Genomic DNA, 12743 nt, shown 5'->3' with positions numbered 1-12743 from the left:
CCTGGCTAGAATGTCAAATAAAAGCGAGAGGAAACATCCCTATCTTTTTTTTTTTTTTAAGTAAGCTCTACACCTAATATGGGGCTTGAACTTACCACCCCAAGATCAAGAGTCATATGCTATACTGACTGAACCAGCCAAATGCCCCTGGAACATCCTTGTCTTGATCCTGATCCACTGTTAAGTATGATGTTAGCCATGGGCTTTTGTCCTTTATCAGGTTGAAGGTGTTCTCTTCTATTCCTAGTTTGTTGATGATATGTTACTTCTCAGCTTAAAACAACACACAACAGGAGCGCCGGGGTGGCTCAGTGGGTTAAAGCCTCTGCCTAAGGCTCGGGTCATTATCCCAGGGTCCTGGCCCCGCATTGGGCTCTCTGCTCAGCGGGGAGTCTGCTTCCTCTCTCTCTGCCTGCCTCTGCCTACTTGTGATCTCTGTCTGTCTAATAAATAGATAAAATCTTAACACACACACACACACACACACACACACACACACACAACAACATTAACTCACAGTTTCTGTGGGTCAGAGGTCAGGACGTGGCTTAACTGGGATCTCTGCTTCAGGCTTCATGAAGCTGAAATGAAGGTGCTGACAAGGGCTACAGTTTCATATGAGGCCTGACTGGAGAAGGATCCAAGTTCACTCTGGCTATTGGCAGAATTCAGTTCCTTGGGGCGCCTGGGTGGCTCAGTCATTGGGCATCTGCCTTTGGCTCTGGCCATGACCCTGGGGTCCTGGGATGGAGCCCTGCATTGGGCTCCCTGCTCAGCGGGGAACCTGCCTGCTTCTCCCTCTTCCACTCCCCCTGCTTGTGTTCCTTCTCTCCCTGTGTCTCTCTCTGCCAAATAAATAAATAAAATCTTTTGTAAAAAAAGAATTCAGTTCCTTGCAGGTGAAGGACTGGGGGCTTTGATTTCTTGCTGACTGTCCGCTGGGACCACCTTCGGTTCCTAGAGGCTACCTCTCTTTCTCTCCACCTGAGGCTAGGGTAACCTAGAGCTTTATTATCGTATATTTACATTATATATTACACCCCCAGCTTGGCCTGGGGTCCAGCCACCAGTCTGTGCCCAGTTTAAATGTCCCCCCCCGGGGGGGAAAATGGCCATAACACTTCCAGCAAGAACCTTGTAGGGCCAAAAACTCCCCTCCCAACTGGTAGGAGAAGTCCCTTAGGTGATTGAGAATAACCTCAGTCAGAGACCACCCTGCTGTGATAAAAAGAAAAGACATCCCTAACCTGGCGCAGTTGCGACCTCGGGGAATGCCCACTCTCCACTCTTGAGTGTGCATTGTCCTTAATAAACTGCTTCGTGTTTGCTAACTTCCTTCTGGCTGCCTTTGACTGTGGATCCTCATGTAAATCTTTCATGGGGAATCCAAGAACCAACATCTCCATTCACCCAACAGACTCTCCCGCCCATAACAGTTCCAACCTTCTTTCTTTCTTTCTTTCTTTTTTTTTTTTTTTTTTAAGATTTTGTTTATTTGACAGAGAGAGAGAGAGAGCACAAGCAGGGGGAGCAGGAGGCAAAGGGAAAGGGAGAAGTGGGCTCCCTGAGGAGCAGGGAGCCTGATGCGGGGCTCGATCCCAAGATCCTTGGATGATGACCTGAGCCGAAGGCAGATGCTTAACCGTCTGAGTCACCCAGGCGCCCCACCAACCTCATTTCTGATGTAATTATGTACATGTTATTACATATATCTGGTCACCTTTGGTCATGCATACTTTCAAAAGGGAGGGGATTACACAAGATTGTGGACACCAAGAGACAAGCATCATGGGAGCCACCTTTAAACATGTGTTCGTCACCCCCTCACTGGGAACATCATCTTCAGGACCATAAAGGGATATGTATAATGATTTTCCTTGTAAAGTTGTTTGTAATACAGAAGAGGTGGAGACAGAATCAATGGATTAGATATACTCATAGCAGCATCAAGGTGTCTTTCTTCACTTTGAATTTGTGCCATGTTACCATACTTTGTTTTTTATTTTTTAAAGATTTATTTATTTATTTGAGAGAGAGTGAACGTGAGAGAGGGAAAGAGAGAGTGAGCACAGAGGGAGAGGGAGAAGAAGACTCACTGTTGAGCAGAGAGCCCAATCTGGGGCTCAATTCCAGGACCCTGAGATCATGACCTGAGCCGAAGGCAGATGCTTAACTAAGCCACCCAGGCGCCCGCATAGTTTGTTTTGATTCCTAAATGAAAATATCTTTATGTTGATATGATTTTAATAGTGATGCATATTCATTACATTTTTTTTTCAGACAACAGAGAGAAGGGTAAAGGAGAGAGTGACAAACCATTATCTATCTCCCCACCCAGAAATAGCCACTAACATTCCCTCCCCAACATTTTTTGCCCAATGTCTACTCAAATTTTACCAAAGTTTTGTTTCCTTGGATGTATCGTTTTAAGTGGCTTGAGACCCTTTTCTGGAACAATGTATGGGTAAAATCTATTTATCTATGTATCGATCCTCACCCATAGCAGCGAGGAACTGTTTATCCAGTGAACAAAGTCATATGTCTCCTCCCCAGGGAGGGAGAGGTGGGGGACCAGATCCCCATTCCACTCCACTGAGTCAATTTTGCCTGCCTGTCTGCTAAGGGACAGCAAGGTCTGTTGCCCCGGTAACCGCCCTCCGACTGCCATGGCAACCGCCATCGAAGGCTCCAGTTTACCACCTTGCCCCTTGGGCATCTCCATGGCGACGGGCAGGATGGAGGGGTTGCTGGGGCTCCCGGGCTGCGCCTGCGTAGAGTGGCGGGAGACGGAGGAGGGGTGGGGTGAGGGGAGTGGGGGGGTTGGGCAGGGGGAGGACCGGGTTCCCCCGCGCGCGCAGCCGCAAAGCACCGCAGCCTTGCCCGCTCGCCCCAGCGCTGCGCATTTGCCAGCCAGTCCGCCCGTCCGGAGCCCGGCTCGCTGGGGCAGCATGGCGTGGTCGCCGCTGCTCGGCGGGCCGCGGGCCGGGGGCGTCGGCCTTTTGGTGCTGCTGCTGTTGGCCTTACTACGGCCGTCCCCCGCGTTCTGCGCGCGGCCGGTAAAGGTGCGACACCAGTCGGGCACCGGGTGGGGGTGGGCGGGAGGAGGCTGTGGGCGAGCGAGGGTCTGTGCTCGGCTGCTGGCCCCTCGTCCTCGCGGGCCCCCGCCTGCTCCCGGACGTGCGGGGAGATCGGCCAGAGGGGGTCCGGGGGCCTCCGCCCGTCCGCGCCCAGGCCATGCAGGACTCGGCCTGCGGGTGTGCGGTTCTCCGCTGGCAGCCACGCCCTGCCCACCCTTGGCACCTGGCGCAGGCCGGGCCTCGCTCCGCTGGTCGCTTGTGGTGCAGTCCATGGGACGAGCGAGCGTGAAGGAAGGGGGTGTCCGCATAGGTCACTGTGTGTGGGATGCGCTGACTGGGGCGTGAGAATGTGCTGTCTCTGTAAGTGCGTATCCTTTGATGTCAGCGCTTCCGAGCGTCCCTGCAGGGGCGCCGTTGTGGGTCTGGGTGTGCAGTGAGGGTGATGCTGGGGGTCTTCCTGCGTTTGACTTGTCTCAGGGACACTGTTTGTAAATCCAATGGGGATGGCTAACCTATGGGCATGTGTGTGTGTGTGTGTGTGTGTGTGTGTGTGTGTGATTTCCTTCTTTAGATGGGAGTGGTCTTTGCCGCCCCATGTGCACATCCCATTCTGGTTCTGTTGGACCAAGCGACTAGGATTTTGTATGGCTGTTCAGGAGGCTGTTTCTCCCTGTCCCTTTATGGAGCTGTGTCATTGTGGGGAGAGGAGCCATGATGTCTCCGGGCTGCATTGTGTCTTTAAGGGTGATGTGTGTCCTTGCATCTGGGTAGCTTGGCCATTGTGACCACATGGACAGCAGCGTCTGTGAATGTGTGCAGTTCCTCGTGTGTGGCTGTGGCAATGTCAGGTTGCGCGTGTGACATCTTAAGGCTTGTTAGCCCATGGGAGTGTGAACCCATGGGAAGCTGTGATTGCTGGTGAGTGTGTGATTCTCCAGGGGCTGAGGGGTGATGGGTGCCTAGGGCACTTGGAGCACATCCTCCTTCAACTCATCAAGGATGGGGGATTTAAAAAATTATTAAATATTTTACATATGACATAATATGGTTAACATACATGTATGATGTAAGGAATAATGATAAAATAACCCCTGTGTGTACCCACTACTCAGGTTAAGAAATTGAGCATGACCGATAGTTAGAAGCCCCTGGGAGCCAGCCCCCTGTGCACAACAACCCACTTGCTCCCTAATCATTATCCTGTATTTTCTGTTCATTGATTCCTTACTTTGGTTTGTAGCTTATCACATATGTGTGTAGGTCTAAACAATATGTTGTTTAGCCTTTCTTCATAGAAATGGAATCATACCAGGCATCAGGCTCCTTTTAGTCACTAGGGGTCACTAGGAAGTCATCGGGGCATCTGGTAGTCTCAGCCGCAGTGGAATTCCTTGTTTTTTTGTTTTATTGTGTGTTTTTTTGCTGTTTGGTTTTTTTTTTTTTTTTTGGTTTTGTTTTGTTTTCTTTTTGGCTCTGCATCGCCTGTGAGATGCATCCACCATGCACATTTGCACATTGAAGTGCATGGCCGTAATTCATTTGTTTTTATTGCTGCCTAATATTTCATTTTCTGAGGATATCATCAGTGTCTGAGTATATCATGATTCATGTGTGTTCTCAATATGTCTGTAGACATTTGGGCAGCTTCCAGGATCCCCCCTCCCCCGCTCTCTCCACTTCAGCGCTGTCACAAACAGTGCCCCATATGATTTTTCACAAACCTGGTTCCAGTAGTATATGTACAAAAGCTACCCTGGGTTGTAGCACACCCAGGAGTGGGTCATAGGATTTGTGCAGCTTTTTAGACATTGCTGAACTGTTTTTCAAAGTTATTTTGGCAATTGAACTCCCATCAGCAATGTATGAGAGTTTCTGTTTTTCCCACAGCCATGTCAGCATTGGGCATCACTAGGAGGTTTGAGTTCTTTGGGATGTATGATGCTTAGTATCTCACTGGCACTTAAATTTGCATTTTCCTGATTGCTAATGAGGCTCACTGTTTTCCATGTATTTAGTTACTCGATTTGTTTCCTTTTTTGTGAAATACTTGGACATCAATTTTCCCTATTTTTAAAATCTAGTTTTCATTCTTTATATAAGTAATCTCTCCACCCCACGTGGGTGGGGTTCGAACTCATGACCCCGAGATCAAGAGTCGCAAGCTCTTCTGACAGAGCCAGCCAGGCACCCCTCCTTATTTTTTTAAAATTTATTTTTATTTATTTTTTATTTTTTTTACCCCTCCTTATTTTTATATTAGCTTGTTTTTCTCTTCGCTTTTAAGGCATTTTTTGGTATACTGGATACTAGTCCTTTATTGACTATCTGTGTTGCAGACCTCTTCTCCCACTCTGGTTTGACTGTTCATTCTTTTATGGTGTCTTGGGATAAAAAGAAATTATTCATTTTAATTAGTCAGTTTATTCATCTTCTCTTTTTTTAAAAGATTTTATTTATCTGTCAGAGAGAGAGAGAGCGCAAGCAGGGGGAGCATCAGGCAGAGGGAGAAGCAGGCTCCGCACTGAACTCGGAGCCCGATGATGCAATGTGGGACTCAATTCCAGGACCTGGGATCATGACCTGAGCCAACTGAGCCATCCAGGTGTCCCTGCTCATCTTTTCCTTTTCATTGCTCCCACGTTTGGGTTATTTGTTGTTCCTGCATGTTGATTTTTTTTGAAGATTTTATTTATTTATTTGACAGAGAGAGAGACAGCAAGAGCAGGAACAAGGAACACAAGCATAGGGAGTGGGAGAGGGAAAGCAGGCTTCCCGCCGAGCAGGGAACCCAATGTGGGGCTTGGTTGACCTGAGCCCAAGGCAGATGGTTAACCATCTGAGCCACCCAGGCACCGCCCTGCATGGGTTTTTGAAAGAGCCAGTCCTGTCCCCACTGCTCGGAGTATCCCTTCTGCCATGTAGCAATTGTCAATATCTGTGCATCTGTTCTTAAGTTCTGTTCCATCTTATTACTTCCGTCTGCTGGACTGAATCTGCTGTCTAACTGGCCCATTTAATTTTTTTTTTTTGAAGATTTCACTTTTAAGTCCTCTCTACACCCAGTGTAGGGCTCAATTGCACAACCGAGAAATCAAGAGTCACAGGCTCCACCCACTGAGCCAGCCAGGTGCCCCTTGCCTCCTTCATTTTGAATTTCACTTAAAACATATTTCTAGGGCGCCTGGGTGCTTCAGTTGGTTGGGCGACTGCCTTTGGCTCAGGTCATGATTCCGGAGTCCTGGGATCGAGTCCCCCATTGGGCTCCCAGCTCCATGGGGAGTCTGCTTTTCCCTCTGACCTTCTCTTTCATTCTCTCTCTCAAATAGATAAGTAAAAATTAAGAAAATATATTTCTAGATGTTTCTTTTTCAAATCTTCATCGTCATTTTTGTGGGGTTTTTTGTTCCTTACTCATACTTTTGATACCGGTTTTTATTTCTTTAAGCTTTTTGAAATTCCTTAAAACTGTCTGGATTGAAAATTAATCATTGGGTAACTTATTCTACAGAAAGATTTACACACATACCAAATAATATATGAACAAGGTTACTCATCCCAACATTACAAGAATAGCAAAAGATTGGTGGGGGGTGGGGGGGTGGAGTGCCTGGCTGGCTCAGTCAGTAGAGCGCCAGGTTCTTGATGGGGTTGTGAGTTCCAGCCCCACATGGGGTGTAGAGATTGCTTAAAAGACAAAATCTTTAAAAAAAAAAAAAGTAATAACAGAAGATTGGAAACACCATAAATGTCCATCTGTCATCCATCAGTCGAAGACTGGTTAAATAAAATGTGTGCATCCATACAAAAGGGATTCAATGCGGAGGAAAGAAATGAAAACAGAGGAAGGGGGAGAGAGATGGAGAGGGAGGGAATGAGATACGGAGGGAGGGAGGAAAGAGAAAAGGGAGAGAGAAAAGATGCACTGAAAGTACTGATCCGGACAGATTCCCAAATGCAAGGTGCAGAACAGTCTGCTACCCTTTGGGCAAAAGCAGTGAACAATAAGAACCTATAAAATGCAAATATGATTCTTACAGTCCACGACATCAATATAGAAAAATCTATGGCTGTCATAAACACCATCACCCCTCCTATAAAGACACCTGTTCTCCAGCAGCCCTGGGGCAAATCCTGAATCACTGGGAAATCATTGAGGGGTTGGGGAACCAGCGGTCTTTGGTGGTCTGCAGTGTGACTGGACATATTTGGGAGTCTCCAGTGACCTTAGGGGTGTCTGGGTATATTTGAGGGGCCGCGGTGCCTTGGGCGGCATCTGGGGATGTTTGAGGTCCACAGGGCTCCCCTGGTGGCGGCGGGGGTCCCTGGCCTGGCAGACGCTGACATCTCCCCCCTCCCACGTCTTCCGGCAGGACACCCGCGGCCTGGGCGCAGCTGCGTCGCCCATGGCTGAGGCTGGCTCTCCCCGCCGCTTCCGGCGAGCAGCGCCCCGGGGCGAGGCGGCTGGGGCCGTGCAGGAGCTGGCGCGGGCGCTGGCGCACCTGCTGGAGGCCGAAAGGCAGGAGCGGGCGCGGGCCGAGGCGCAGGAGGCCGAGGATCAGCAGGCGCGAGTCCTGGCGCAGCTGCTGCGCGCCTGGAGCTCCCCGCGCACCAACGACCCCCCGCTGGGCCTGGAGGACGACCCCGACGCGCCCGCCGCGCAGCTGGCCCGCGCCCTGCTCCGCGCCCGCCTGGACCCTGCCGCCCTCGCCGCCCAGCTCGTCCCGGCCCCTGCCCCTGCCGCTGCGCTCAGACCCCGGCCCCCTGTCTACGACGACGGCCCCACCGGCCCAGAGACCGAGGACGCCGGCGACGAGACGCCTGACGTGGACCCGGAGCTGCTGAGGTACCCCGGCAAGGGGTGGGCAGGGGGCGGCACCTGCGTCGCGGGGGCGGCAGGAGCGGCGGGGGCCTGCCTCACAGCGTGGCGCCGACACTTAGGCCCTGCGATCCTAGGAAGGAGGGAGAACATCCAGCCAAGGTGTAGGGTCCGAGGTGTCTGGCTGGGGAGAGTGGGGAGCCGCACTGTCGGTCCCAGGGAGGGGCGCTCCGATGCCGGGTTTCTGGGCCGGGTCCCCAGGCAGTATGGAGTTGCAGGGCCGTCTGGGTCCTAGGGCAGAGACGTTGATGCGCGGATACACGCTCATCGCCTTCCTCCCGGTTCTTTTGCAGGTACTTGTTGGGGCGGATCCTCGCGGGGAGCCCAGATCCCGAGGCTGTGGCTGCCCCGCGCCGCCTCCGCCGTGCTGCGGACCAGGATCTGGGCCCAGAGGTGCCCCCTGAGGGCGTGCTGGGGGCCCTGCTGCGGGTGAAGCGCCTGGAGACCCCCTCATCCCAGGCGCCGGTGCGCCGCCTTCTGCCCCCCTGAGCACCGCCTGGATTCTGAGCCCCCTCGGGCCCAGGACCACCCCACCCCAACACCCCGACTGCTCCCCGTCGGTACACTGAGAGCGGCTTACCCGTCGGCCGCAGTTGCTGCCCTCAAACCCCAAGATCCCCGCCTTTGGCCCCACAATAAATGCGATTTGAAGCAGCTATGTGCTTGTCCAGAGTGGCAGTTTCTGGCTAAGGGTCGGGGTGGGGTCCGGTGGGATGAGTGGTGGTGGTCGCCCTCAGACAAAGGCAGAGGGGCCCCCTCCCCCACTCTCTGCCTCTTTTCCTGGGGGAGGCATCCAAAGAGACAATGACAGTAACCACCCAGATCCTGGGTCCCACTCCACAAGGCTCTGAGGACTTTCAGGGCCTGTAGCAAGTAGCATTTTCCTGGGGCCCATCCTTTTGGGGACCAAGGGACTGCCGTGAGGCATGAGTAGTTTGGGCTGTGCTGGCTGGCCGAGGTGTCCACAGGCACCCACGAGCCTTCCTGCTCTGGGGGAAAGGCTACCAGGGGAAAGAGAAGGAGTGGACTGCAGGCCAGGGGTCAGTAACCAACCCCCCCACCCCCCAGGGGGACTCTGCCTCTGAGAAATTTAAACCTGGGCCTCCAGGTCATGAAGAAAGCGTATTTGTCAAAGCAGGGAAATAGGACAAATGTCAAACACTCAATAAGGCTTTCCTTGATCTCCCTGTCACTCTTTATTCCCACACTCGCTTTTACACAGTCTTAGGTTATATGTACAAGGGCAGGGATTTCTAAGTGCCTTGCTGGCCTCTACATCATTTGCACCCAAAGCAGGGCCTGGCACACAGTGGACTCCCCCCAGCATTTCTTGAATGAAGGAATTCTCACCATTCAAGGAACAGTCTCCCCAGTTTCACTCGCACCCACGTAACACTTGGCACAGAGGCAGCTTTGAAACCTGAGAACACCATTTATTTAATTTGGCTCACAATCTCCGCTCACCAGTAACCAATATGATGCTGCACGTTACCAAATGCCCATCACCAAATGAAAACCTCCCGAACAGAGGGACTCATCTATCCACAGTACACCAACAGTGTCCCACACAGCTAGGTGCTGGGGGTGGGGGAAGATGGGTGCGGGCCACTCTTCCTGACAGAGATCTTCAGGCCACAGAACAGCCGCAGCGGCACATGGCCTTCTGGTGCCGGGCCTTATCCCCACTGGCCCCTGCCATGGCCTCCTTTGCCATGGCCTCCCGGACCTTTTGGATCTCCTGGATGAGCAGGGTAAAGGCCTCCTCTACGCCTTGCCGTGTCTTGGCTGAGGTCTCCACGAAGGGGGCCCCCCAGCTCTTCGCAAGGGCTGCTGCAGCAGCACGAGCATCTCCAGGGCTGCTCACAAGGTCACACTTGTTGCCCACAAGGACGAGGGGCTGGGTGCGATGAGGGCCCCAGGTGGCTCGCATCTGCTGCAGCTGGGCTAGAGACGAGGGGTCATCCAGGGCGAAGACCCCCAGCACGCCATCCCCAATGGCCACGCACTGATCACGCAGGGCCCTGTGAGTGGCCTGCCCCGCTGTGTCCAGCACGTTCAGAATGCAGCCCCCGTGGCCCAGGGCCACCTCCTTCCAGTAGGAATCCTGGATTGTGGGGTCGTGGTCTTCCACAAAGCACTGGTGGTTCAACTGGATGGTGAGCGCGCTCTTGCCCACACCGCTGGCACCCACCACAACCGCCTTGTACTCGGGCAGCTGCTTGCCGACACTTTTGGAGGGTGCCCGAGCCCTCTGGCTCTCCTCCTGAGAGCTGAGGTTCCACGTACCCAGGCCCAGATCAAACATGTTAGGGTTTCTCGGCAGCGCCATTCCTCCGGTGGGCAGCTCAGGGAAGATACGGACAGCAGGCCCTGTGAGGGAAAGAGAAAAGACAAGGGGGAGAGGCGGGGGGGGGGCGGGGAGCGGGGGGTTAGGCAAGACCATTGGGGGCAAGGGGTCAGCTGGTGTCATGGAATCAACATTTAATAAGTGGCTAGGTGTGTGCAAAGCACCTTCTAGTAGGCTGTATACCTTATTTATGTTGCTTAATCTCTGTCCGTCTCATTCCCTCTATGTGAAGGCACGGGTTTTAAGAGCCCCTTTATTGAGTTGTAATTTCTATACCACAGTTAATCTAGTTAAAGTTCACGATTCAATTTTTTTTTAGCATATTCACACTGTTGTGCAACCATCACTGTAATCTAAGAAAATTTTCTTCACCCGGAAAAGAAAGCTCCTGCCCATTAGCAGCCCCTCCCCCTTGGGCGTAGGCTGGTGGGGATTTGGGCCAGTTTTGATTTTGGTTTCCGATCTTATCACTGTTGATCCCCAAGCCCGGCACGTGTGGGTCACATATTATCTGCCGAGCAACATTCCTGTCCCCAGGGAGTTTGTATTCCAAAAGGTGGAGACAATAAATGAAATAAATGGGAAAATTATGAGGTCGGTTGGTCATTAGCATTAGAATTTAAGTCTTTCTTACATATTCAGCATGCGGCTATTGAGAACCCACTGTGTGGTGAGGACAAACAACTGGGGAAAATAGTTAAAATAGTCAGCAAGCCCCTGCCCCCAGGAACGTGACATGGTGGTCAGGAAGACAGACAACAACAAAGATAAATAAGTAAAATGTCCTGTAATAATAAATAAACAGGCTGGAGGTGCTCGGTTCAAGTTAGGCCTCTTTATTATTATCTAATTTTCATGCATTATTTCCAGCGTCGTCCGGCACACCAGGCATTGTGATGGGTGTGGGGAAGGAAGGTGGGAGGTGTGGGGGTGGGGAAGAGGCAGCGAACAAAATAGACTGAAATCCCTGCCCTTGGGAGGATTAGATTCTGGAAGTGAGAAGGAGACAATCAACAAAATAAGCAAGTAAATTATCATGCAGGTAGGAGATGATGGGCACACAGCAGGTGCTCAATTAGTGCTAGCTATTAATAGCAAATTACCATTAAACTTATTCAATACACATCCTGGTCTTGGTTCTGTGTGGCCTCACCAAATGCATCATAATGGCTGGGAGCCTGAGGCTTTCTGTAAACCCCGGGGGAGAATAACGGTTTTGGGGGGCAGATGGTGGGTTCAAGGAATCCGTGGGGGGGTTCTGTTGAATTTGGGAGCTGGAGGTCAGGGTTGGGGGGTGGGGAACGTCCCAGATGGGGGTGCGACTGTAAGGTCCTCAGCCCAAAGAGACTCCTGGCAATAGTTATTAGATGCTCTGGCTTAGAAAGAAGGGCCATGGTGAAAAGAGGTAAACTGAGGACAGAGCTGGGGGGGGGAATCCTCGAATGCTTCGGGAACAGAAAGGGAGTAGATGTAGCAGCGGCGAGGAGGCCGCTGCTGTGGTCCAAGGCCCTCGATGGAGAGGTCAGAGTCTAAGGTGGAACTAACCGCCAGGATTTGCTCGGAGAGTCAAAGGCGGCGCGAGGGGTGGGGAGGGGTGAAGGCTAACTCTCGAGTTTGGGGTCCGCGCCACTGGGAATTCTTGGGTGCTCGCGCCTGAGGCCGGGGACACTTGAGACAGACTCTGCCCCCTTAGCAAAGGGCTTCGGGAACGGTAAGGCGCCGCAGGAATGATTTCCCAGGACCTGGGCCTGCAGCAGGGGAGCCGCCTGACGGCCCCGCGACACTTCCCACCACCCAGGAGAGGCTGAGCCATCCCCCACCCAGGCCACGGTGTCGGCACGGAACAGCGAGGCCTTAGCAAGCGAGGCAGCGGTGGCCGTTTACCCGCCGGAGGTCAAACGGCCCGCCGCGGACCCCACCGACGGCAGTGGGGGTCTCGCCCTTCCCTAGTGACACCGAGCCACTTATTGTGGCCCGGGAGCTATGAGAGTCCCCGTAGGGCCCTTGAGACCCTGTGATCCCTTCCTGGAGCCACCCGGCCCCGGATTCGCCCAGGATCCAGGGGTGCACGTTGAGGGGAGGCAGGCGCCAGAACGTGAGACCCTACGAACGGACACCCGCGCGGGGCCACGCTTCCCTTAACCGGGGGAGGTGCGGCTGGTGGACCCACAGGTTTTCCCCTAAACCTGTCCCCTGTGGTCCCGCCGGCCCAGCTCACCCGGTTTTTTCTAGGGTGCCGGGGCGCCCCAATCCCGGGGCTCGGGCCCGCAGCCCCTGCTTCCCGCGCCCAGGTCTGTCTCCACCGAGGCTCCCGAGCTAGGGGCTGGGGGTGGGTGTTGGCCCCTGAGAATGGGAGGAGGTAGGGGAAGGGCCCCCTTCAAAGCCCACCTCCATAGCTCTTCCACAGCCTACTGCGGAAAGGCCTCCCCGCTCGGGGCCGGGG

General features: G+C 53.1%; 2 protein-coding genes across 2 annotated transcripts; one reads left to right on the top strand and one right to left on the bottom strand.

The window, feature by feature from the left end:
- Positions 1-2828: 2828 nt before the first annotated feature.
- PCSK1N (proprotein convertase subtilisin/kexin type 1 inhibitor) lies at positions 2829-8611 on the top strand. Its single transcript, XM_032330581.1, has 3 exons — positions 2829-3062; positions 7448-7920; positions 8247-8611. Exons 1-3 carry the CDS (start codon positions 2949-2951, stop codon positions 8440-8442), a joined length of 783 nt encoding a protein of 260 aa, XP_032186472.1. The 5' UTR covers positions 2829-2948; the 3' UTR covers positions 8443-8611.
- An 893-nt stretch (positions 8612-9504) lies between these two features.
- ERAS (ES cell expressed Ras) lies at positions 9505-10294 on the bottom strand. The gene has a single exon (XM_032330582.1). It carries the CDS (start codon positions 10280-10282, stop codon positions 9581-9583), a length of 702 nt encoding a protein of 233 aa, XP_032186473.1. The 5' UTR covers positions 10283-10294; the 3' UTR covers positions 9505-9580.
- Positions 10295-12743: the final 2449 nt, after the last annotated feature.

Source organism: Mustela erminea, chromosome X (genome assembly GCF_009829155.1).
Source record: "Mustela erminea isolate mMusErm1 chromosome X, mMusErm1.Pri, whole genome shotgun sequence".
In the NCBI taxonomy this organism is placed as follows: Eukaryota; Metazoa; Chordata; class Mammalia; order Carnivora; family Mustelidae; genus Mustela; species Mustela erminea.
This window is presented reverse-complemented; position numbering and strand designations above follow the sequence as displayed.

What these genes read in the sequence shown, in the direction of transcription:
- PCSK1N (XM_032330581.1), top strand. Translation starts at nt 2,949, where the DNA reads ATGGCGTGGTCGCCGCTGCTCGGCGGGCCGCGGGCCGGGGGCGTCGGC. An exon ending in TCTGCGCGCGGCCGGTAAAG is followed by an intron (nt 3,063 to 7,447) that starts GTGCGACACCAG and finishes GTCTTCCGGCAG; the next exon opens with GACACCCGCGGCCTGGGCGC. An exon ending in GTGGACCCGGAGCTGCTGAG is followed by an intron (nt 7,921 to 8,246) that starts GTACCCCGGCAA and finishes GTTCTTTTGCAG; the next exon opens with GTACTTGTTGGGGCGGATCC.
- ERAS (XM_032330582.1), bottom strand. Translation starts at nt 10,282, where the DNA reads ATGGCGCTGCCGAGAAACCCTAACATGTTTGATCTGGGCCTGGGTACG.